The sequence below is a fragment of the Choloepus didactylus genome, chromosome 4 (assembly GCF_015220235.1).
Source record: "Choloepus didactylus isolate mChoDid1 chromosome 4, mChoDid1.pri, whole genome shotgun sequence".
Taxonomy (NCBI): Eukaryota; Metazoa; Chordata; class Mammalia; order Pilosa; family Megalonychidae; genus Choloepus; species Choloepus didactylus.
In genome coordinates, this window is record NC_051310.1 from 166,313,021 (window position 1) to 166,336,937 (window position 23,917).

The 23,917-nt window shown below is 37.9% G+C and overlaps 1 protein-coding gene and 1 pseudogene across 9 annotated transcripts in view; one reads left to right on the forward strand and one right to left on the reverse strand.

Annotated features, from left to right (window-relative positions):
• The window catches only part of NUBPL (nucleotide binding protein like), a 626,527-nt gene that overhangs the window by 262,996 nt on the left and 339,614 nt on the right, over nt 1-23,917 (forward strand). For all 9 annotated transcript variants that reach the window (XM_037834762.1, XM_037834763.1, XM_037834758.1 and 6 more), the window contains 2 exons: nt 1,403-1,442; nt 1,530-1,620. In XM_037834762.1, the coding sequence (XP_037690690.1) occupies nt 1,403-1,442; nt 1,530-1,620 (131 nt within the window). The remainder of the gene's footprint in view (nt 1-1,402; nt 1,443-1,529; nt 1,621-23,917) is intronic.
• On the reverse strand, nt 4,784-6,041 carry LOC119532380 (annotated as a pseudogene).

The window sequence follows — 23,917 nt, forward strand, 5'->3', positions numbered from 1 at the left end:
ATCAAAGGCACCCTGCACATTTCCTGGGTGTGGGAGGGGCTCCTGATGGCGGGTATGACACCTGTTCCCTTCCCAGATTTGTTGCACCCTCCACCACCCACTTTCGTTAGGGGAGAGCAATTGCTGCCTGCTGGGCTCCCTCACAGGAGCTCCCCACTCTCTGTCTAGAGGATCACCTCCCCCAGCAGACGGTCAAGGTAGGTGGATGGGAGTGGAGAGCCGCTACTCACTCCTGTGCCTGGTGGCCTGGGTCGGGGGGCGGTCTGGTCGGGGAACTCACTCAGTGCGACCCTCCAGCTGTCTGTCCTTGGTTTTTGTTGGGTGTCCCCTCCACATAGTATGGGGGACCCTCTGTGGCTGGTCGCACACTGGAACTGTGGTCCTTGGTGTTCTCTGGTCCTTTCTAGCTACTCTGACCAAAGAGAAGCTGGTTTCGCCTCACTTACTTCTCCATATTCCCAGAAGTCTCATTCACTGGATTTTTTGAAGGCTATGGTCCTTCATAAGAGATTGAGAATGAGGGTGCATTTTAATGCTTTAGATGGAAAGAAAACGCTTAAGGGTATGTGTATTTTTTAATGCTTTCTCTCTTTACTCCTGACTAAACTAACCAACTTAATACTGGTCTAGTTGCATAAGTTAAGATGGTTTCTGCTGTAGTTTGTTGGTAATTGTGGTAGGAATGTAGGATTTGGAAGCAAGAATGAGCAGGGATATGGCTACACAGATAGTTTGATAAAAGAAACTATACTTTATGGTTTTTTTGACTGTGCAAAATGTTTTTTCTTTTTTTTTTTTCGTAATTGAGCATAAGCAGTAGATTGCTTTTCTCTTGAGGTTAATGTAATTTCTTGTCTCAGATTACAAAACAGTTTTTTTACATTTTGTATTTTCATTCTTTTTAAACTCTTCAAGATAAAGGAAAAAATAAAGAGAAATAATGCTTCAATATAGGGAGGACTATTTTCCTTTTTTATCTGACTAGGGGTGTCTGGGTATCTGTGTGTTTTATACACACACACATATACACTAGATGAGTATATATATATATATATATATATATATATATATAAAATTGTTAGAAGTATACTGGATTAAAAAGACTTTCACTAGGCAGAATTACTTATTGACACTTTTGAAATAAACATATTTCTAAATGCAAAGATGAACTATTTCTAAAGAAAAACTATATCCCAACTCTTTTTAGATGTTGTATCTAGTGGGAATCTTAGTAGTATGCTTGCAAATTGAGGCCAATTATTTGGAAGTTAAAGAACAGTGATAATAACAGTCTAATTGAATTTCTAATTTGACATGCTATGATAAGAAAACAAGTCAGTATGTTTATGTATAATGACTAACTTTTCTAAAATTATTTTATTTTATTTTATTTTTATTTCAGGCAACCTAATGAGGCCTCTTTTGAATTATGGTATTGCTTGGTAAGCTTATCTTTTTCTTTTTTTACTTTTCAGAGTAATATTGACTAACTCTTGTAAATTAGTTATATTTTTGGATTACTGTTGCAGTATGTCTATGGGCTTCCTGGTTGAAGAGACTGTACCAGTTGTTTGGAGGGGCCTTATGGTAATGTCAGCCATTGAGAAGCTGTTGAGGCAGGTAAGAAAATTGCATTAAATGTCATTTTGATTTTTGCAAAGCTGTGGTTGATGCATTTGCTGATTGGAGAATTGTTAAAATTTGCAACCAGGTTTGCAAAGGAACCCAGTTGATACACTGAATGTATGGTGACTTACATGATGCCAAGACCAAATTTCAGCGTTACATGATTTAATCTTTCCCATTACTGATGAGTATTGAATATCCTAATGCCTTATTTTATATTGGTTTGTTGCTCTGTTGCTTCTGCAACAAGAAGAGGAAATCTATATTATAAATGATCTGCCTTCTTCAGACTTGTGGTTACTCACATTGTGGCCAATTTTGAGTTATAAAGGCAGTGTAGAAATTCCTCAGATGAAGAAAAAATTACAGACCATGGTATCTGTGATTTAAAATTGCTTCAGAATAAAGTGGATTTTTTTTTTCTGAGTATATATGGCTGCTTTTGCATATATAATATCTGTCCAGTCAACTTTAATTAATAGTTAAGAAAGGAAGAGAGTAGTTGATTGGAGAATCTAAAAATATCAGAAGGGCCATGTGTTATTTATAGTTTACTTGGTGTGAATTGTATTTTTTCTTAGTGGATGTGAGTTTATGTTATAGGTAAATATTACAAGAAATTTGCATTTTCTCTATCAAACTTTCAACAATTACTCCTTATTTATTCTGATACTAATATGGGTGAAGCACCATGCTAGAAGTTGACAATTCCAGTGGTAGGTATTTCTGTATTCGTTTTCAGATGAGGAAGTAGTTACATGAAATATGTCTTGAATTCTGAAACTCTTCTTTTTTGACCTTAAATAACATTTTGCCTTTCTATCACTTTCTGCTGCTTGAGTTCTGATAAATGTGCTCCAGACTCCTCCTATTCTCCTAGCCATTTAAGTTTTTTAGCTGTGTTTCTTCTTTTTCTCCCCCAGATCCTGTAGTTGGTTATTTCAATTATACTCCCAACAACACTCTGCCCTTCACCCTCTTCCCTTCCCAATTCCTTTGTGACCTTGCCCTTTACTTGTCTGGATCAACCCAGGCTTTTTTTTCCTCTACTGCTGAATACTGTCAGAGAATATCAAATAGTTGTGTTAATTACCTGCATTATACATTTTTTGATTTCTGAATTCAGTCAGGCTCTCAACTCTTCAGTAATTTGACTTTTTAAAATTAAAAAAATAATTTTATTAGACAAGTTGTAGATTTACAGAAAAATCATGCATAAAATATGGAGTTCCCATATACCAGTCTATGATTAACACTGCACTAGTGTGGTATATTTGTTTCAATTCATGAAAGAACATGTTTGTAATTGTTCTGTTAACTATAATTCATTGTTTACAATAGGGTTCACTGTATCATATAGTCATATGCTTTTGTTTTAGTTTTTATTCTAGTAAAATATACACACAACCTAAAATTTCCCCCTTTAACACATTACATATATTAATTCATTGATGTTAACTATGTTCACAATGTTCTGCTACTGTCACCACGATTCATTACCAAAACTTTATGATCAGCCCAAATAGAAACCACAGTTTAAGCATCAACTCTCCATTCCTTATCCCCACCCCGTCCTTTTTTATTTTTTATTTATTTTATTTATTTTATTTATTTTTTATTGAGATTGTTCATATACCATACAAGTATCCAAAGATCCAAAGTGTACTATCAGTTGCCTATGGTACCATCATACAGCTGTGAATCCATCACCACAATTAATGTTTTTCAATTTTTAGAACATTTTCATTACTCCAGAAAAGAAACAAAGACAAAAAAAAGGAAACTCAAATCCTTCCATACCCCTAACCACCCCCTCGCCATTAATGAGTCATAGTTTTGGTATAGTACATTTGTTACTGTTGGTGAAAGAACGTTAAAATACTGCTAACTGCAGTATATTGTTTGCAATAGGTATATATTTTTTTCTTATGTGCACCTCTATTATTAACTTCTAGTTATAGTGTCATACATTTGTTCTAGTTCATGAGAAAGATTTCTATTATTTGTTCAGTTAATCATGGACATTGTCCACCATAAGGTTCACTGTTTTATACATTTCCATCTTTTAATCTCCAGCTTTCCTTCTGGTGACATACATGACTCTGAGCTTATCGTTTCCACCACCTTCACACACCATTTAGCACTATTAGTTATTCTCACAACGTGCTACCATCACCTCTGTCCATTTCCAAATGTTTAAGTTCACCCTCGTTGAACATCCTGCTCATAATAAGCAATTGCTTCCCATTCTTTAGCCTCGTTCTATATCCTGGTAACTTACATTTCATGTTTATGAGTTTACATATTGTGCTGGTTTGGATGTATTATGTCCCCCAAAATGCCATTATCTTTGATGCAGTTTTGTGTGGGCAGGAAATGTATTGGTGTTGATTGGGTTGGAGACTTTTGATTGGATGTTTTTGTGGAGATGTGATCACTCAACTGTGGGCAAGATCTTTCATTGGATAATTTCCATGGAGATGTGGCCCCGGCCATTCAGCATGGGCCTTGATTGGTTTGCTGGAGCACTATATAGGCTCAGAAAGAAGGAGTGAGCTTGCTACAGCCCAAAGAGATACTTTGAAGAATGCACAGAAGCTGAGAGAGTAGCTGCAGATGAGAGACAGTTTGAAGATGGCCGTTGAAAGTAGACTGTTGCTCTGGAGAAGCTAAGAGAGGACAAACACCCCAAGAGCAACTAAGAGTGACATTTTTGAGGAACTGCAGCCTAGAGAAGAACTCCTGGGAGAAAGCCATTTTGAAACCAGAACTCTGGAGCAGACACCAGCCACATGCCTTCCAGCTAACAGAGGTTTTCCGGACACCATTGGTACCTCCTCCAGTGAAGGTACCTGATTGTTGATGACTTGCCTCGGACCTTTTTGGCCTTAAGACTGTAACTTTGTAACTGAATAAACCCCTTTTATAAAAACTGATCCATTTCTGGTGTTTTGCATTCCAGTAGCATTAGCAAATTGGAACACATATTATAATTAGTTCATATCAGTGAGACCCTGCAATATTTGTCCTTATGTGCCTGTCTTATTTCACTCAATATAGTGCCCTCAAGATTTCTTCATCAACCATTTTTTTTTTTTTAGTGTGGCAGGTGTTTATTGATTTCCTAGAGGAAGAGAGATGAGCAGAGCCTGGTTGGTCACCTCCTCAGAGACTCAGCATTGTGAATTGCCCCTGCAGAGTCATTTTTATACAACATGAAATAGCCCTGCACATGGGCAGGACTGATCTGGGTTGTAGCTCGAAGGACACGTTCTGCAAAGGACTCAGCCAAGGAAGGTGCTTGCCCAGGATAGAACCTCTGGAACATCTGGGTCAGCTGCCAATGTGAGCAGTAGCCCATACACTCCTTCAAGTCTACTCGCCCAGGGCGTACCAGGGCAGGGTCCAGCCTATCAACATGGTTGTTGGTCATGAATACAATGCATGCCTCAGTGGAAGCCACACCATCCAAGGCACTGAGCAGTCCACTAAAGGTCAGACAACCTGGACCTTGATATTTTACTGGGTTCTCTGTGGCCAAGTCTCGACTAAGAAAAGCAGCATCCTTATCCTCCAGGAGCACCAGGCTCTGCTGTGGGGCCACGCTTAGCAGGTGGTTGAGCTGGTCATCAGAGAGGCTGGAGTCTGTGAGACTCAGCAGGCAGATGCCGTGCTCCAACTCCCCAGCCAGGGCAGTGATAAAACTGCTCTTTCCGCAACCAGGGGACCCATAAAGCAGGTAGCCATGTCTGTAGGGAATGCCTCTGTCAATGTACCATTTGGGGGTATCGATGAATTCCTGGATATCTCTGGCAATTTGGTCAGCCAGACCCTGTTCTAGAACTACAGAGCTCAGTGGCTGCTGGTGATGTGGATAGCCAAAGGGGCACCATTCAGAGCCCACGGCTGTGTACATCACTGTCTTCCTTTCCTCCTGCCGCAAGGCTAGCTCTTGAGCTTCTTCCAGGATGCTGAAGAAAACTTTGCAGTCAGTGCCCAGGGCTGTGAAAGTGACAGATTCCCAAGGAGTCCGGGTCTGCAGGTCTGTCATCTGCATTTCTTGACTTCGTTCCACCCGGATCTATTTCCCCTGATACCGGATAGTGATTTCCAGGACTAGGGACAAATTCAAACCTGGTAAAGATGTGGCCATTCTCATGCTGAAGGTACGAAGTCTCGACACTGAGGTGCTGAGTACGGGTACTGTGGTGGGTGAGCCAGCTAAGCAACCACCCATAGCTCCTGTCTCGAGCAGGGACTGCCAATGTGATCATGCAATGGTGTCGGAATGCCACCAGGCCCAGCTGGGTGCCCTTCCGGGCCAGGGCCAGGGCTGTGCCCACACCCGCCAGCCCAAATCCAGCCCCAAAATAGGGATTGTCCTTCGGGGCCAGAATAAAGTCTGAGAGGGGCATCTTGAAAGGGAAACACCCAGCCTTCCTGAGGCATTATCAAATCCTGGCGGTGGGGAGCAGTGGAGATGAGACAAAGTACAAGATTAGCTTAGAAACTGGATGCCAGAATATCTCCCCACCCCCACCCCACTCCCTTTTGTAGAGGCTGGGAACAGGAAGGACAGGTGAGCATTACTGCATTTCAATATCCTCCCTTTGTCGGGTAGAGGCAAGGGCCAGAGAACTGAGACTCCAGGCCCCTCATATCATTTTGCCCTTCATTAGCCTACTCATACCTGTTTTCTGCCAGAGGACCGTTGTTTGGAGATTCCTTAAACCCAAGAAAGTAATGTAAATGGCTTCACATCAGGATAATAGAATGGATAGAATTTTTGTGGTCCCTGGGACCAGTTGAGATAGAAAGAAGCCTATTGGCTGGAGTCAGCAAAGGGTGAAGGAGTTACTGTCTTCCCTTGTTACTCTTGTAACCATGAGTAATGTCTTTCACATATCCTCCCCCCTTTCAAGCCCGTTGCCTAATGAACCTGCTCTGTTCAGACCTTATTGCCTCCCATCTGGAAATGGTCTTTAATGGCTCCCCACTGCTTGCTTAACCAACTTGCTACACAGGGGATCAGACCTTTCTTCATCAATCCTATCACTCCAATCCTATGACTTACCCTGCTCTAACAGGTCCAACAGCTAGCTCCCAACAGATCACTATTGAATGAAGTACAAACTCCTCAGCCTGTACTTAAGGTTCTCCGTTCTTCGTAACACGGCACCCACCTACCTCTCCTGGCTTATCTTTGAATGCAACTCATTCAAAAAATATGCAAGCAACCTTCCCACCACCTTGCTCATGCCATTCTTTCGGCTCAAATGCCCATTCGCCTTTATTTTCATTCTGGCCAATTGAAATCCTGCCCACCTGCTACTTCATGGGAGCCTTTCCCGAATCCCCTTTCCGCCCCCCCAATAAAATGTGACCGGGTCAAATTCTAGACTGTAAATCCTGAAGGGCAGGAGCCAAATCATTTCTAGTAACCCCCACCCCCGCTGCTTTGCACTGCGCCTGACATGCAGGGCGGTGAACTGACAGCCGTGACCTCAGCTGGGGCTCAGAGCTGGGATCCAAAATTCCAAAACACCTATGCATGAAAGGCCGTAGACAAAGCCCTGCCCACCCCAGGTCTAGGCTGGATGTCCAGAAGCCCCCTCCCCAAACCCCAGTTGGCGCCTCCAACAACATGGTTTGGAGTAAACTGTCACCCCGCCCCCTTACCGCCATGACTCTTCCAACCCATTTTTTTTAAGACAGTTTTGTTCACACACCATACATTCCATCCTAATTAAACAATCACTGGTTCCCTGTATAGTCACGTTATTTATGTATTCAGCACCACCGCACTATCTATATAAGGACATCTCCATTTCTTCCACAAAGAAGAAGGTAGAAGGGACAAAGAAAAAGAAAGGAGAGAGAGAGAGAGAGGAGTGAGAGAGAGAGAGAGAGAGAGAGAGAAACATGGCAGCTAGAAAGCAACAAAAGGAAAGATAGGATTAACCTAAAGTAGAATGAAGAGTCAGACAACATCACCAATGCCAGGAGTCCCATACCCTTCCCCTGTGTGCCTCCCCCAATATGCATTTAGCTTTGGTATATTGCCTTTGTTATTTAAAGGAAGCGTCATACAATGTTTCTGTTAAGTATAGTCTCTAGTTTGCATTGATTGGATTTCCCCCCAGTCCCACCCTATTTTTAACACCTTGCAGTGTTGACATTCATTTGTTCTACCTCATGTAAAAACATATTTGTACCTTTTATTACAATTGTTGAGCACCCTAGGTTTCCCTGAGTTATACAGCCCCAGTCTTTTATCTTTCATCTTTTGTTCTGGTGTCCCACATGGTCCTCTTTCAACCATGCTCACAGTCGTCTTTGTTCAGTGTACTTACATTGCTGTACTACTATCTCCCAAAATTGTTTTCCAAACCTCTCACTCCTGTGTTTTCCTTTCTGTCTACAGTGCTTCCTTTAGTGCTTCCTGTAGAGCAGGTATCTTGTTCACAAACTCTGTCATTGTCTGTTTGTCAGAGAGTATTTTAAGCTCTCCCTCATATTTGAAGGACAGTTTTGTTGGATGTAGGATTCTTCATTGGTGGTTTTTCTCTTTCAGTATCTTAAATGTATCACCCCACTTCCTTCTTGCCTCTATGGTTTCTATTGAGGAGTCTGCACATAGTCTTATCAAGCTTCCTTTATGTGTGATGGATTGCTTTTCTCTTGCTTTCAGGATTCTCTCTTTATCTTTGACATTTGATAATCTGATTATTAAGTGTCTTGGCATAGGCCTGTTCAGATCTATTCTGTTTGGGATATGCTGTACTTCTTGGATCCGTAATTTTATGTCTTTCATAAGAGATGGGAAATTTTTGTTTATTATTTCCTCTGTTATTGCTTCTGCCCCTTTTCTCTCCTTTTCTCTTTATGGGACACCAGTGACACATACATTCCTGCTTTTTGTTTTCTCCTTAAGTTCCTGGAGACATTGCTCATATTTTTCCATTCTTTTCTTTCTCTGTTCTTTTGTATGTAGGCTTTCAGGTGCCTTGTTCTCCAGTTCCTGAGTGTTTTTTTCTGCCTCTTGAGATCTGCTGTTGTATGCTTCCATTGTATCTTTCATCTTTTGTGTTGTGCCTTTCATTTCCATAGATTCTTCCAGTTGTTTTTTTGAAGTTTTGATTTCTACTTTATGTACGCCCAGTGTTTTCATTATACACTTCATCTCTTTTGCCATATCTTCCCTAAACTTTTGAATTGGTTTAGCATTAATTGTTCCAATTCCCATATCTCAGTTGAAGTGTAAGTTTTTTCCTTTGACTGGGCCATAACTTCGTTTTTCTTAGTGTAGGTTATAGTTTTCTGTTGTCTAGGCATTTGGTTTCCTTGGTTACCCCAATCAGGTTTTCCCAGACCAGAACGGGCTCAGGTCTTGGAAGGAGGGAATAGTATCTGGTTCCCATGACGGTGTCTTAGAAGATTGGTACACCCCTGAGGCCTCAAGTCACTGTGCTTTTCTACTCAGCAGGAGGTGCCTGTCAGCCTGTAGCTCCCAACTGGTGTAAGGACGTGTGGCCTGTGGCTGTTTTCTGCCAGGCTCTGGGGTCTGGTTCTGAATGGTAGGCGGGTAGTAGAGCTTGACACCACCTTCTTCCTCTTAAGGAAGAAACATCACCTAGGGAGTGGTCATTAGCATTTGAATAGTCTCTCTGCCTGTGCTATCTCTACCCTTGTTTGGGTCAGAGTGCTGGGAACTGAAGATGGCTGAGGCTTTCTCCACTGAGCTGAAAAAGGGACAGAAAGCTCCCTTCATAGCCAGTCCACGGCTATTCTCTGGCTCTCCAAGGTCAGTCATCACCAAAAGCCTTTGCTTGTTGGGGATTCGTAGCTTGTATTGAGCAGCCCACATTTGTTAATTAAAACCTCAGTTGGAGCTCAGCTGAGCTATATTCGCTTGCTTGGAGAGTTGCTGCTCTCTAGCACTGTGAGGCTTTACAGTTTGGGCCGTGGGAGGAGGAGGCTCCCAGCTTGGATCCACAGTTTTTACTTGCAGATTTTATGCTGCGATCTCTGGCATTCCTCCCAATTCAGGTTGGTGTATGATGAGTGGACTGTCATGTCTGTCCCTCCGCAGTTATTCTACATTATTTACTAGTTGTTCCTGGTTGTTTATTAGTTGTTCCAGGGGGACAAACTAGCTTCCATTCCTTTCCATGCTGTATCTTCTTCCCTCTCCCTGTCCTTTTAACATTTATTAAAAGCTCAGCTTAAAAAATGTTTAGAGATTTTGGTGGTCTGGAAATTTAGCAAAAAATGACCTCCTTGCTACATAAATCATATAGAAGTAACATTATATTCTGATAAGCGCTAAGGATACATTTTCAGCAAACATACAGGAAATATTGATATGAAGATGAGAAAACACACCTCTAACTTATTTTATTGGGATACCTAAAGGATACCTAGAGTGATGAATGGACTGTATATCTACTTTATAGTCTTTTGTAAAGTTGCGTCTTTTATCTGCATATTTTAATGTGAACTCAAAAGCTGATATTTTAGGACTGCACTTTGACTAGTGCTCATCATCTGAGCTGCTAGTTGAGGTTATGTTTTATGTTTGCTTTAGAAAGCAAACAGTATTTGGTAAGTTTTTCTTTGTGAAAATGAAGTAGCTGAATAGGAGCTCTGTACAGCAGTGTATTGTATGTAGGGGATACCCAATTCAGTGGTTGAAAACACCTATATAATATAATCATCGTTCTGGGAAAGATAAATAGAATAATACCAGTGTTCCAGAAACTTCTTTCATATTTCTTCCCAGTAACTGTTTTTTGGAGAGAAGATAGATACTTCAAGACTGTTTTAAAGGTTTTTGTTTTTGTTTTTCGTTTTATCTGGCATTTTATTGAGTCACAATTGCACATAAACTGGGATGCATAAATCTTACGTGTACAATTCAATGTGTTTCTATAAGTAAATAAGTATAGAAAACATTTTCATCCTCCTAGAAAATTCCTTTGGACCCCCTTATACTCAATTCCCTACTCATAGAAAACCACCATGGTGATATCTATCACTATAGATGAGTTTGTATGTTTTTGAACTTCATATAAATGGAATCAAACAGTTTGTAGCCTTGTGTATCTGGCTTCTTTCACTTAGCCCAATAACTTTTGAAATTTATCCATTTTGTTGCATATATCAGTAGTTGGGCCCTTTTTACTGCTGAGTAGTATATCATTGTATGAATATACCTGAAATTTGTTTATGTATTCTTCTGTTGATAGATGTTTGGATTGTCTCCAGTTTTTGGTAATTATGAATAATGCCGTAATAAATAATTATGCAAGTGTTCATAGGAGTTACAGTTGCTTCACATTGTTGTCAGCATGTGACAGTCTCTTTAATCTTAGCCATTTTAGTGGGTATGAAATGGGATGTTATTATGGTTTTAATTTGCATTTCCTGATGACCAATGATGTTGAACCTTCATGTGGTTACTTTGTATTGTCATATCTTCATTTGTGAAGTGTGTGTTCAAGTCCTTTGCCCATTTTTTATTGACTTATTTTTGTCCTTTTATTATTGAGTTGTAGCGTTCTTCATATATTCTGACTGAGTCCTTTGATATATGCATTAGGAATGTTTTCTCTCATTCTGTGGATTGCTTTTTGATGAGCTAAAGTTTTAAATTTTAATGAGATCCAAGTTTATCAGTTTTGTTAATGCTTAGTGTTTTTCTCTTCTAAGAAATCTTTACTTGTCTACCCCAAGGTTGTAAAGATACTCTCTTGTGTTTTCATCTCAAACTTTATAATTTTGGCTTTTACATCTTGAATCAATTTTTTTCTATAGAGTAATATAGATGTGCTGATTTGGATTTGTTATGTACCCCATAAAAGACCATATTCTTTTAATCCACTCTTCTTGGGCAGACCTATTGTGGGTGGGATCTTTTGATTGATTAGGTTTTTTCCATGGAGCTGTGACCCACACAATTGTGGATGGGACTTTTGGTTAGATTATTTTCACCTATTCAAGGTGGGTCTGAATTAGTTTACTGGTATCCTCTGAGAGGATAAAAGGAAGAGACATTTTGAAGAGCGCTCGGAGACGCTTTGAGAAAAAACACCCAGAGACATTTTAGAGACAGCCATTGAAACCAGAACCAGGAGAGAAGCTAAGAAATGAAACCCAGAGTTTACCCAGGAGTAGTTAAGCGAGGATCCCTAGACACTTAGAGAAAAATGCCTTGGGAGAAGCAAAACAAAGATGCACAGGAGCTGAGAGAGAGAAGCTAAGACATAAGCCCAGAGACATTTTTGAGAAAGCAACAGAAATCAGAAGCTAACCCTGGGAGAGGCCCAGCAGACTCCGGCCATGTGCCTTCCAGTGTGACAGAGAAACTCTAGATGCCATTGGCCTTTCTTCAAAGAAGTTATTGTCCTATGCCTTAATTAGGACATTTAGAATATGGCCTTAGAACTGTGAATTTGTGAACTAATAAACCCCCAGTGTAAAAGCCAATCCATTTCTGGTATTTTGCTTTTTGGTGGCTTAGCAAACCAGAACAGTATGGGTCTCTATATATTTTTCCATAGTTTATTCAGTTATTCCAACACTGTTTGTTTAAAAGCCTTTCCTTTCCCCATTGAATTGGGTCTATATCTGGGTCTGTCTCTGGACTCTCTATTGGTTCTACTGATCAATTTCTCCTTACACTGAAACCAGTGTCTTGATTGTTGTAAAATTATAGAGGCTTACAATTAAGAAGTATATATCCTCCAACTATGGTATTTTGCAAGATTATTTTGGCCACTCTAGGTTCTTTTGCATTTCTAGATAAATTTTAGAATCAAGTTGTCAATTTGTACAGAAAAGCATGTTTGTATTTTTGTTGGAGTTGTGTTGAACTTACAGATCAATTTTGAGTGAATCAAGATCTTAATAACATTGAGTCTTCCAATCCATGAGCATGGTATGTGTGCTGGTTTGGATATATTATGTCCCCCCAAAAGCTGTATTTTTAATTCATTGTTGTGGGGGCAGATTTATTAATATTTCTGATTAGGGTGTGACCTCTTGATTGACTGTTTCCATGGAGATGTGACTCACCCAACTGTGGGTAATACCTTTGATTTGATTGTTTCCATGGAGGTGTTACCCTGCCCATTCAGTGTGGTTCTTAATTAAATCACTGGAGCCCTATAAGAGCTCAGACAGAAGAAGCTCAGTGCTGCAGCTGAGAGAGACTTTTGCTAGCCCTGAGTTTGCCTTGGAGAAGCCAAGACAACACCCCCAAATACTTAGAGAGAAATGTCCTGGGAGAAAGCCATTTTTAAAGCAGAACCCCAGAGCAAATGCCAGCCATGTGCCTTGCCAGCTGACAGAGGGGCTGTTCTTCAGTGAAGGTACCCTATTGTTGATGCCTTAGTTTGTACACTTTTATGGCTTTAGGACTGTAACTTTGTAACCAAATAAACCCCCTTTATAAAAGCCAATCCATTTCTGGTATTTTGCATAATGGCAGCATTACCAAACTGGAATGGTATTTTTCTTCGTTTATTTAGATTTTCTTTAATTTCTTGGAGTAGTATTCTGTAGTTTTTAGTGGCTAGGTCTTGCACTTCTTCTGTTAGATTTATTCTAAGTATTTTATGTTCTTTGATGCTACTGTAAATGGAATTGTTTCATGTATTTTATTTCAAATCATTTGCTGGTAGTGTATTGATTTTTGTATATTGACCTTGTGTTCTGTGACCTTGCTGAATTTCTGTGTTAGTTCTAGTAGTTGTTTATAACTTTCTTTTGTTTTCTATTGTACATTGTTGTTTCTCCTTTTTGATATTTATGCCTTTCATTTCATTTTCTTGCCTTATTTCACTAGCTAGTATTGCCAGTATAATATTGAACAGAAAAGATGGGAGCAGACATCCTTGACTTCTTCCCAATTTGTGTGTGTGTGTGTGTGTGTGTGTGTGTGTGTGTGTGTGTGATCCATTAAATATTTCATCAAGATTAATGTTTTCTGTAGGTTTTTCATTGATGCCCTTTATTATGTTGAGAAAGTTCATTCTTGTTTCCTAGTTTGTTGAAAGGTTTTTTATCATGAATGGGTGTGGAATTTTGTCACACACATTTCTCCCCATCTATTGAGATGGTCATATGATTTTCCTACTTTATTCTGTTAATGTGGTTGTTTTTATTGAGTGACATTCTCATGTTAGACCAGCCTTTCATTCCTGGGATGAATTCTACTTAGTCATGATATTTTAATGTATTTTAATAATTCTGGTATATTGTTAGGATCAGTTTGCTAATATTTTGTTGAGGAGTTTTGCAACATTATGAGTATATTGGTTTGTGATTTGTTTTTTCTTATAATGTCTTTTTCTGGTGTTGTGTGAGCATTATACTGGCCTGATAAGATGAGTTGGGAAATATTTCCCACATCTTCTGTTTTATGAAAGCATTTGTGTAAGATTATTAGTTTTTGCTCAAGTACTTGTGTTTGATGGAATTTACCAATGAATTCTAGCCCTGGAACTGTTTTCGTTTTTCTTTTTTATGGGGGGAGGAGGGATTTTTTAATGAGTAATTGTATTCAAATTATTTCATCCTGTTTCAGTTTTGTTAAGTTTGGTACAGGAATTTGTCCATTTTACCTAAGTTGTAGAATATATACATAAAGCTTGTTTATAATATTTCTTTATCTTTCTAAGTGAATATAGTAATGTTCCATCTTTATTCCTAGTATTGGTAATTTATGTTTTCTTTCTTTTATTCTTCATCATTCTTGCTGGATTATCAATTTTATTTATTTTTTCAAAGATCCAACTCTGGCCCTTTTAATTATTCCCTGTCATTTGGCTATTTTCTTTTCATTGCTTTCTGCTCTTATCATTTAATTTCCTTTCTTTTATTTATTTTGGTCTCAATTTGTGCTGCTTTTTTTTGCTTCTTAAGTTAGAAACTTAAATTATGGATTCTGAACTTTCTACTTTTCTAATATATACAGAAAAAAATTTTAATTTAAAGTGTAAATTTATCTCTAGGCACTGCTTAGAATCCCATAAATGCCAATATGGTATGTTTTCATTGTCAGTCAGTTCAAAATAATTTTGTATTTCCTTTTCTTCTTTTACCTATGTGTGATTTGTAGTATATTGTTTGATGGCCAAACATTTGGGGATTTTCTTAATAACTTAATGGCATTGATTTCTGATATAATTTTGCTTTGGTTAGAGGACATGCTCTGTAAGATTTCAATCTATTGAAAAATTTTGACACTGTATGAACCAGTGTATAATATGTAGCATGCTTTTTGGGGAATGTTCCATATGCCTTTGGAAAGAATGTGTATTTTGCAATTATTGAGGTATCTTTACTGATTGTTTGTCAAATTATTCTATCAACTACTGAGAAAGGAGTGTTAAAATCTCCAATTATGATTGTGGATTTGTTTATTTCTCCCTTTGCTTCTGCTTTTGCATCATTTATTTTGGAGTTTTGCTGTTAGATGCACACGTTCCAGTTGCTATGTCTTCCTGGTGAGCCATATAATGTTCCTATTTATCTCTGTTAATACTCCTCATCTTCAAGTCTACTTTATCTGATATTAATATAAGTGCATTATCTTTCTAATGCATAGCATTTCCATGGAATATCATTTTTATACTTCTATTTTTAACCTTCTGTTCCATTCTACTTAAAGTGGGTCTCTTGTGGACAACATGTAGTTGAATTTTGCTATTATATCCAGTCCAATAATCTTTTCTTTTCAGAATTTAGCCTATTTAAACTTAATGAAATTATTGATATGTTGGATTTAAGTCTATAATTTTGACTTTTCCCCCTATTTTTTCCATCTATTTTTCCTCCTTTGTTTTTCTTCTGTATTTTTTTTTTTGATAAAATATTTTTGAATTCCATTTGTATTCCTCTGTTGGCTTTTTAGCTATGCCTCTTTGTATAATGTTTTGTTTGTGGTTGCTGTAGGAATTACAATATGCTTTATTGACTTATCAAAGTTTTCTTAAGGTTAATATTGTATTATTTCATATAAAATTAATAACTTTGTCCCAGCATAATTCTGTTTACCCCTTCCTGTCCTTTGTGCTATTTGTGGTACATTTTAAATATGTATACATTATAAATTTCACTAAACAATGTTGCAGTATTTATTTATTTAAATAGCCATCTTTTGGGGAAATTAAGAAAACAAGTAGTCTTTTTTTTGTTTACCCACACATTTACTATTTTCTATGCTTTTCATTTCTTCTTTAGATCTGAGTTTCATCCTATGTAATTTTTCTTTATCCTGAAGAATTTTTAGTATTTTTTGTGATGCAGGCCTAATAGCGATGAATTTTCTCAACTTTCATTTATTGAAAATGTCTTTATTTTCCTTTCATGTTTTCACTGGATCTAGAATTCTAAGTTGACAGTTTTTTCCTTCAGCTCCCAAAGATGTTCCATTGTCTTTTGGCCTTCACTATTTCTGATGAGAAATCTGCCATAATTTCCATAGTTGTTGCCCAGTGAATAATGTGACTGTTTTTTCCCTCTGGTAGTTTTCCCAATTTTTTTTTTTATCTTTGGGTTTCAGCAGTTAGGCTATGATGTATTCTTTGTATTAAACATGCTTTCTTTTAAGGAGTTTCTTATCTGTACATTCTTGCTTTTAACCAGTTGTGGGAAAATTACAGCCATTATTTCTTCAAATATTTTGTCAGCCTCATCCTCTCTTTTGTCTCTCCTTCTCAGACACTAATTGCACCAGTGTTAGACTGCTTGGTATTGCTTCACAGGTGACTGAGGTGTTATACATTTTTGCTTTTCATATTTCGTCATGTTGAATAGTTTCTATTGGTTTTTCTTCAAATTGAATCTTCCTTTCATCTGCCATCTTCTGTTTCCTACTAAACCCAGCCAGACTTTCTGAAATTTAATGTTTATTCTTATTATTTCCATTCCTCTTCTGAAATACTCCATCTTTTTATTCCTTATATTCATCTTTTCTTTTCAGATTGTGAACACATTTATAATAGCAGTGTGTTTTTTAATAGAGAAGTTTTGAATTTACAAAACAATCATGCATAAAATATAAGATTTCTATGCACCACCCCACCAGCAACACCTTGCATTAGTGTGGAACCTTTGTTACTACTGATGATAGCACTTTTAAAAACAGTTGTACTTTTTAAGAAAAGTGGTTACTTTTGGTACAATTGATGAAAAACTATTAAAATAGTTTATTGTCCATTATTTAGATTAGGTGGACTTTTTCCCTATATACTATCCTATTACGACCAGCTTGTATTAATGTCATAGATTTTTTATAATTCCTAAGAGAACATTCTTATTCTTGTACTATTAACTATAGTCCATCATCTACAGTAGGGTTCATTGTGTTGTACAGTTCCATCTTTTATCTTTCAATTTTTATTCTAGTAATACATACATTCTCAAGAGTCCTTTTTTAACCATGTCCAGCTATACAGTTCGGTGCTGTTGATTATACTCATGATAATGTGCTACCAGCACCCCTCTATTAGTCAGGGTTCTCCAAGGAAACAGAACCAACAGGAGATATCTGTAAATATGAGATTTATAAAAGTGTCTAGTGCAATTGTGGAGATGCATGAGTTCAAATTCTGTAGGGCATGATGTACAAGTCCAAATTCTGTAGGGCAGGCCACGAGCTGGCAACTCTGATAAAGATCTGTTTATCTGTGAATATTTTAAACTCTCCCTCATTTTTGAAGGAAAGTTTTGCTGGATAAAGAATTGTTGGATAGCAGCTTTTCTCTTTTAATACCTTAAATATGTCCTACCACTGCCTTCTTGCATCTGTTTCTGAACTTAATCTTATTACTGTTCCCTTGTATGTAACAAATCAATTTTCTCTTGCTGCTTTCAGGATTCCCTCTTTATCTTTGGCTTTTGACATTCTTATTAGTATGTGTCTTGGAGTAGGTCTATTTGAATTTATTCTGTTTGGGGTGCATTGCAATTCTTGGACGTGCATATTATATCTTTGAAAAGAGTTGGGAATTTTTCAGCCATTATTTCCTTAAATATTCTTTCTGCCCCCTTTCCCTTTTCTTCTTCTTCTGGGACACCCATGGTATGTATGTTTGCATGCTTCATGGTGTCATTCAAATCCCTGAGATGCTCCTCAGTTTTTCCAATTCTTTTCTCTATCTCTTCTTCTGACTGCAATATTTTGATTGTCCTGTCTTCTAGTTTGCTGATTCTTTCCTTTGCCTGTTCAAATCTGCTGTTGTATGCCTCTAATGCATTTTAGATCTCCTTTATTGTACCTTACATTCCCATGATTTGTTATTTTCTTTTTTGCACTTTCTTATTCTACTTTATGCTCTCACAGTGTCTTCTTAATGTCCTTTATCTCTTTAGGCATATTTTTCTTTATGTCCTTGAATTGAATTAGGAAATTTGTTTGAACATCTTTGATTAATAGTTCCAAATTCTATTTCTCCTCTGAAGTTTTAATTTGTTCCCCTAACTGGGCCATATCTTCTTGTTTCTTAGTATGGTTTGTAATTTTTTCCTGATGTCTAGGCATCTGATTATCTTGATGAGTTTACTCTGAAGGTCATTTTCTGTCTCTTGCTTAGAGTTTTATTGTTGGTTGGTTTTAGTTTAGGTGTTCTTTGATGCTTAGTTCAACTTATTCTGGACCTTAGAATAGCCCATATTTGACTAATGAAGTTTTTTCAGCTTCCCTTCATCTGATTCTTGTCCTGGATTTGCAGTACAATTTTTTTGGATAGCTTTCTTTTCGTGGGTGTGGAATTATTTCACCTCCAGGAAAAAGCTTCCTTTCCTCTGCTCCTTTTCCAGAATCTTGATCTGTTCTTTTTTTTTTTTTTTTTTTTAACACTCCTTTGTTTGTCTCCAGCTTTTATATGTTGCTGGATTTAGTTTGCTAGTGTTTTGTTGAGGATTTTTGTGTTTGAATTCATAAGAGATATTGGTCTCTAGTTTTCTTCTCTTGTAATGTCTTTGGTTATGTTATTAGGGTAATACTGGCTCTATAGAATGAGTGGAAATTATTCTCTCCTCTTCATTTTTGGAAGAATTTGTGAATAATTGGCATTAATTCTTCTTTAAATGTTTGATAGAGCTGCTCCAGAAGTTTGGAACATTGCCCTCTGTGCCGGTTTGAATGTATTATGTCCCCACAAACTCCATTATCTTTGATGTAATCTTGTATGGGAAGAGGTATCAGTGTTGATTAGATTGTAATTCTTTGAGTGTTTCCATGGAGATGTGCACCACCCAACTGTGGGTGATGACTCTGATTGGATAATTTCCATGGAGGTGTTGCCCCACCCTTTCAGGGTGGGTCTAAATTAAATCACTGGAGCCATATAAAGGAGCTGACAAACAGAAGGAACTCAGTGCAGCTGAGAGTGACATTTTGAAGAGCAGCTACAGCCAAGAGAGACACTTTGAAGAATGCACAGAAGCTGAGAGAGTAGCTACAGATGAGAGACAGTGTGAAGATGGCCATTGAAAGCAGGCTCTTGCTCCAGAGAAGCTAAGAGAGGACAGATGCCCCAAGAGCAGCTGAGAGTGACATTTTGAAGAGGAGCTGCGGCCTAGAGAGGAACATCTTTGGAGAAAACTATTTTGAAACCAGAACTTGGAGCAGACTCCAGCCGTGTGCCTTCCCAGCTAACAGAGGTTTTCCAGATGCCATTGTCCATACTTCAGTGAAGGTACCCATTTGTTGATGACTTACCTTGTACACTTTATGGCCTTAAGATAGTAACTGTGTAACCAAATAAACCTTTATAAAAGCCAATCCATTTCTGGTGTTTTTCATCCTGGCAGCATTAGCAAACTAGAACACCCTCTGACATTTTAAGTCAACAAGAAGACTGTTTTCTGATTGAGTACTAGCCATCTCGTACCACTCAGATTGAGGGGGTGTCCTTAGGGGAAAAATTGTGCAAATGTGATTCTCACCCAATGAGTATGATTCCCTCCTTTCAAGAGTCAAATCTTCTTATTTTCCTGTCTGCTTTTATTTATTCCCCAATACCTTCAAATATTTGTGTTTCAAAAAATTTGTGCAGACTCAATTGTTCTCCTGAGAGAGTTAGATACAGAGTACTCTGCCATTAACCTGATACAATGTTTTGACAGAATATCAGCCCAATTAAAATATCTGTAATTTTGAGAAGTAGTGGATTGCCTTTGTAGGGGTTGTGCCTTGAGTCTGACTGTGTTGCTTACATAGGATCATGGATATAGTTAAAGGAAATAGAATAGTAAGGATTAGAGTCTGCTAATCAGATCAGTCTTTTAGTAATTTTGAAGCTTGCTATGTGAGGAAGTATTGTTAAGTCTTAGCCTGAGAGAGGCCCTGGGTTTTAGGGAATGTAAGACCTTTGTCCTGGCGCTGAGGGAGAAATAAATCACCCAGTACTGCATAGAATCTGTGTTTCCAAAAGTTCCCTCAGCAGAGCAGTACTTTGAGTAATTAACTCCTTTCTGGTCTTGTCATGACTCTGGAGACAAAATAATTGGGATGTTTAAGTTAGTAAAGGTTTTAGGTAATCTTTGTTAATTTATATGACTTAATATGGCTTAAGAGTTGTACAACTGTGCACTGTAAAATTTGTCCCTTTCCCTGGCACAGAAGATTACAAGCAGCTCTCTTCCACAGGTTTTAACATGTTAAAAATACATCATCAGAACATGGCAAGATTTTCTGAAATGTTCCTTAACAAAAAGGAATGCATGTACTTTATCTTTCCCAAGGCTGTCTTACAAAAACATTTATTCCTACTCAATTCTCCCCTTTAATCTCTTTTCTTAGTCTCCAGTTTTCTCTTTAAAAATAACCAGTGAAGATTTTGTCTTCAGATCTCCTTTTATCACTGATTATAATTGCCAAGTCTAGGGATAGCCACAGCAATTTATATATGTATATATATAAATTGATAAGAATTGATAAGTCAGCATTATTTAAATTTGTTGTTTTCAAGTAGTTTTTTTCATGTCCACTTTGTGTGCTTCTTGCTATGTTGGCTGTGCCAGTTTGAACGTATTATGTCCCCCAAAACACCATGTTCTTTGATGCAATCTTGTGGGGGCAGATGTATTTAGTGTTGATTAGATTGGAATCCTTTGATTGAGTGTTTCTGTGGAGATGTGACTCAGTCAACTGTGAGTGAAACATTTGATTGGATAATTTCCATGGAGGTGTTACCCTGCCCCTTCAGGGTGGGTGTTAATTGAATTGCTGAAGTACTTTAAAAGAGGGACACTTTGAAGAATGCACAGAAGCTGAGGGTGTAGCTGCAGGTGAGAGACGGTTTGAAGACAGCCGTTGTAAGCAAACTCTTGCTCCAGAGACGCTAAGAGAGGACACACACCCCAAGAGCAACTGAGAGTGACATTCTGAAGAGGAGCTGTGGCTTAGAGAGGAATGTCCTGGGAGAAAGCCATTTTGAAACTTGAACTTGGAGCAGACACCAGCCACGTGCCTTCCCAGCTAACAGAGGTTTTCCAGATGCCATTGGCCATCCTCCAGTGAAGTTACCTGATTGTTGATGCGTTACCTTGGACATTTCATGGCCTTAAGACTGTAACTGTGTAACCAAATAAACCCCCTTTATAAAAGTCAATCCATTTCTGGTGTTTTGCATTCTGACAGCATTAGCAAACTAGAACAGTGGCCTAGGGTTTTTCTTCTCAACAGTCCTTTCCACATTAGGAAATCTGAGGCCCATTTTGCAACAAACAGCTGGTTGGTTTTTTGTTAGGAAATGAGGGATGAAGTCTCTTTCTGAAGGCAGAGACTGAGTGAGCTTCAAGAGAAATTCAGACAATAAAGTACTGGTATACAGTTAGAGAACCTTGTCTCTGCTCTGGTTTGTTTACTCCTTATCTTAACAGTTCTGTCATTGGTTTCAGAAGCATTTTGTGAGTAATGTGTTTAACGGGAAATAATTGCTTTTAAGTAATTCACCCTGTCACTGGTGAGCATGGTAGTGAGTAGAGAGAGGTTACTGCATAGTCTATATAGCACTGATCTTTAGAGTGGGGATAAAAGTCACAATTCCCTCAAACTTATGTCATAAGTGACGATTCAATGATAAGAAGTTGCATTTGTAAATGGTTGAGCTAGGAGTTTGTTATCTTAACACACAACTCTCTAAAGCAGTGGTTTTCAACTTTAGAGTTCATAATTTCACCTTAAGGGCTTGTTAAAACACGGATTATTAGGCTCCACCCTAAGAGTTTCCAAGTTAGTAGGTTTAGGGTGAGGCCTGAGAATTTGCATTTCTAGGAAGTTCCCAGGTCATGCTAATGCTACCCATCTAGGATCACACTTAGAGAACCACTGGGGAGACAAGTTTAATCTATATTCATTTAAAATGAGGTTAAGTCCCCAACAACCCCATGTCCAATTCTAGCATTCAAATGCCTGATCTGTAATAATTTCCTCCATTAAATGCTCAGACTACATATGCCTCAAAAGATTATCCAACAGTTTGTAGGTATATAATCAGGCAGTATAGTACGCATTATGGTGGAGAACTGAAACATTAATGCCTATGGTGTCTGTATTATTTATGGAGCTGTATCAAGTTGAGAAGGAATAGTTTCTTTTTATTTAAGCCCTGTATTCATTCACAGTTTCTCATAGTTGCTGAGATTAGAAACACCAACTAGTTCTTATTTTTGTCAATATTTTTTCACTGTATGTTTTTAAGGAATGACCTACAACCTTAAAAACTAGGTCTTCCCAGTGTATGGGCAGGATTCTGGATCTTGAAAATATGATGTAAAAATAACCAGTGCTAGCTTTCACATCCTTTTTCCTCTTGAATATTTACATTTAGGGTCTTAGGGTACTTTACTTAAGAGCTGTTAATTCTCTTATGTTGACTCCACCTCCTCTGTCTGTAGCCCTGCTTAGGGCTTTCTATTAAAAACAACAAAATTAAACTTCTCTTGATGTTGATTTTCTCTCTTTTACCTTCGTATTTATTTCCTATGTGTTAATACCAAATCTCTTGAAAGGTCAATCAGTTTTTTGCTCATTTCAGTTTCACTTTTCATCCTACCTTTCTTACTGATATCTTTCAGACTCTCTTACTGGCTTCTTTTCCTCTACCTACTCATTATTTTGATGTTTTCCAGAATTATATCCATAGCTCAGGGCTAAAAGTGTGGACTCTGGAGGCAAATCTGCCTGAGTTCGAATTCCTATTCCACATTTAATAGTGTGTGACCTTGGGCAAATGACTTAACCTACGACCTTTCGTTTCTTAGCCTTAAAATGTAGCTACTTCATTATGAGGATTAAATAAGTTAATATGAGTAAAATGCTTAGGAAACATAGCAAGTACTATTTAAGAGTGCCCTGTTGTTGCTATACTTTATTAGTCATAAATCTCCCACATTTTAAACTTTATCAGATGAGGATGCATCTTACAATTGATGACTTCCTAGAATTGTTTCATCCCTGGATTAAAGTCAAGTTCTTTCAGAGAGGTTTTGTGTTGTTTCTCCTGTCACCTGGAGAACTTTCAGCCTGAGGCACCTTTAAATTAAATTCCCTGAGATTTTTGGGACCAGTCTTCTGGTATGAATTCAGAATGAAAAGCTGCCTTCTCTTAGGAAGTTTCTCCTCCTCTTTCAGGACCCAAGTAGAGATATTGTTTCCATGCAATTTCTAAATTGTGGATTTATATGTCATTTTCTGTTAGTTTAATAAGGTGCGGTCCTTTGGGATCCCAATTTTATGTAGAGTCCTTCTATTAGATTCCTATCTTGGGTGTTTAATCTTTTAGTGCTATGTAAAATAATGATGCATCACCACCACCCTCCTTGAGAAATCTCTTCTACTATAATTCAATCTCTGGCTTGAATTATATAAGAAAAGAGTAATGGTTGGGGGCTTTTCTTTGGTAAACATCTATAGTTGGAGATAGGGGATTTTGTGAAAGGGAAAGGTAGGGTGAAAAGTGAAAAGAAGTAGTATTTCAAGAGGTAGGAAGAGAACTAAGGATACTAATGTCATGAAGATAAAATTTTGAAGCAGTGGTTCTCTAACATATGTGCACATTAGAATCATCTGGGGATCTTTTAAAAATTTCAAAGTGCAAGTTAGCCTCCAGATGAATTAAATCACACGCTGGGGGTGTGACCCAGGCATTGACATTTTTTGGAGCCCCCCATCTGATTCCAGTGTGCAGATAAGTTTGGGAACCACTGGCCTAGATATTTGTGATCTGTTAGTAGAATTGTGAATAAAAGTAACCAGTTTATAGGGGTTTAATAA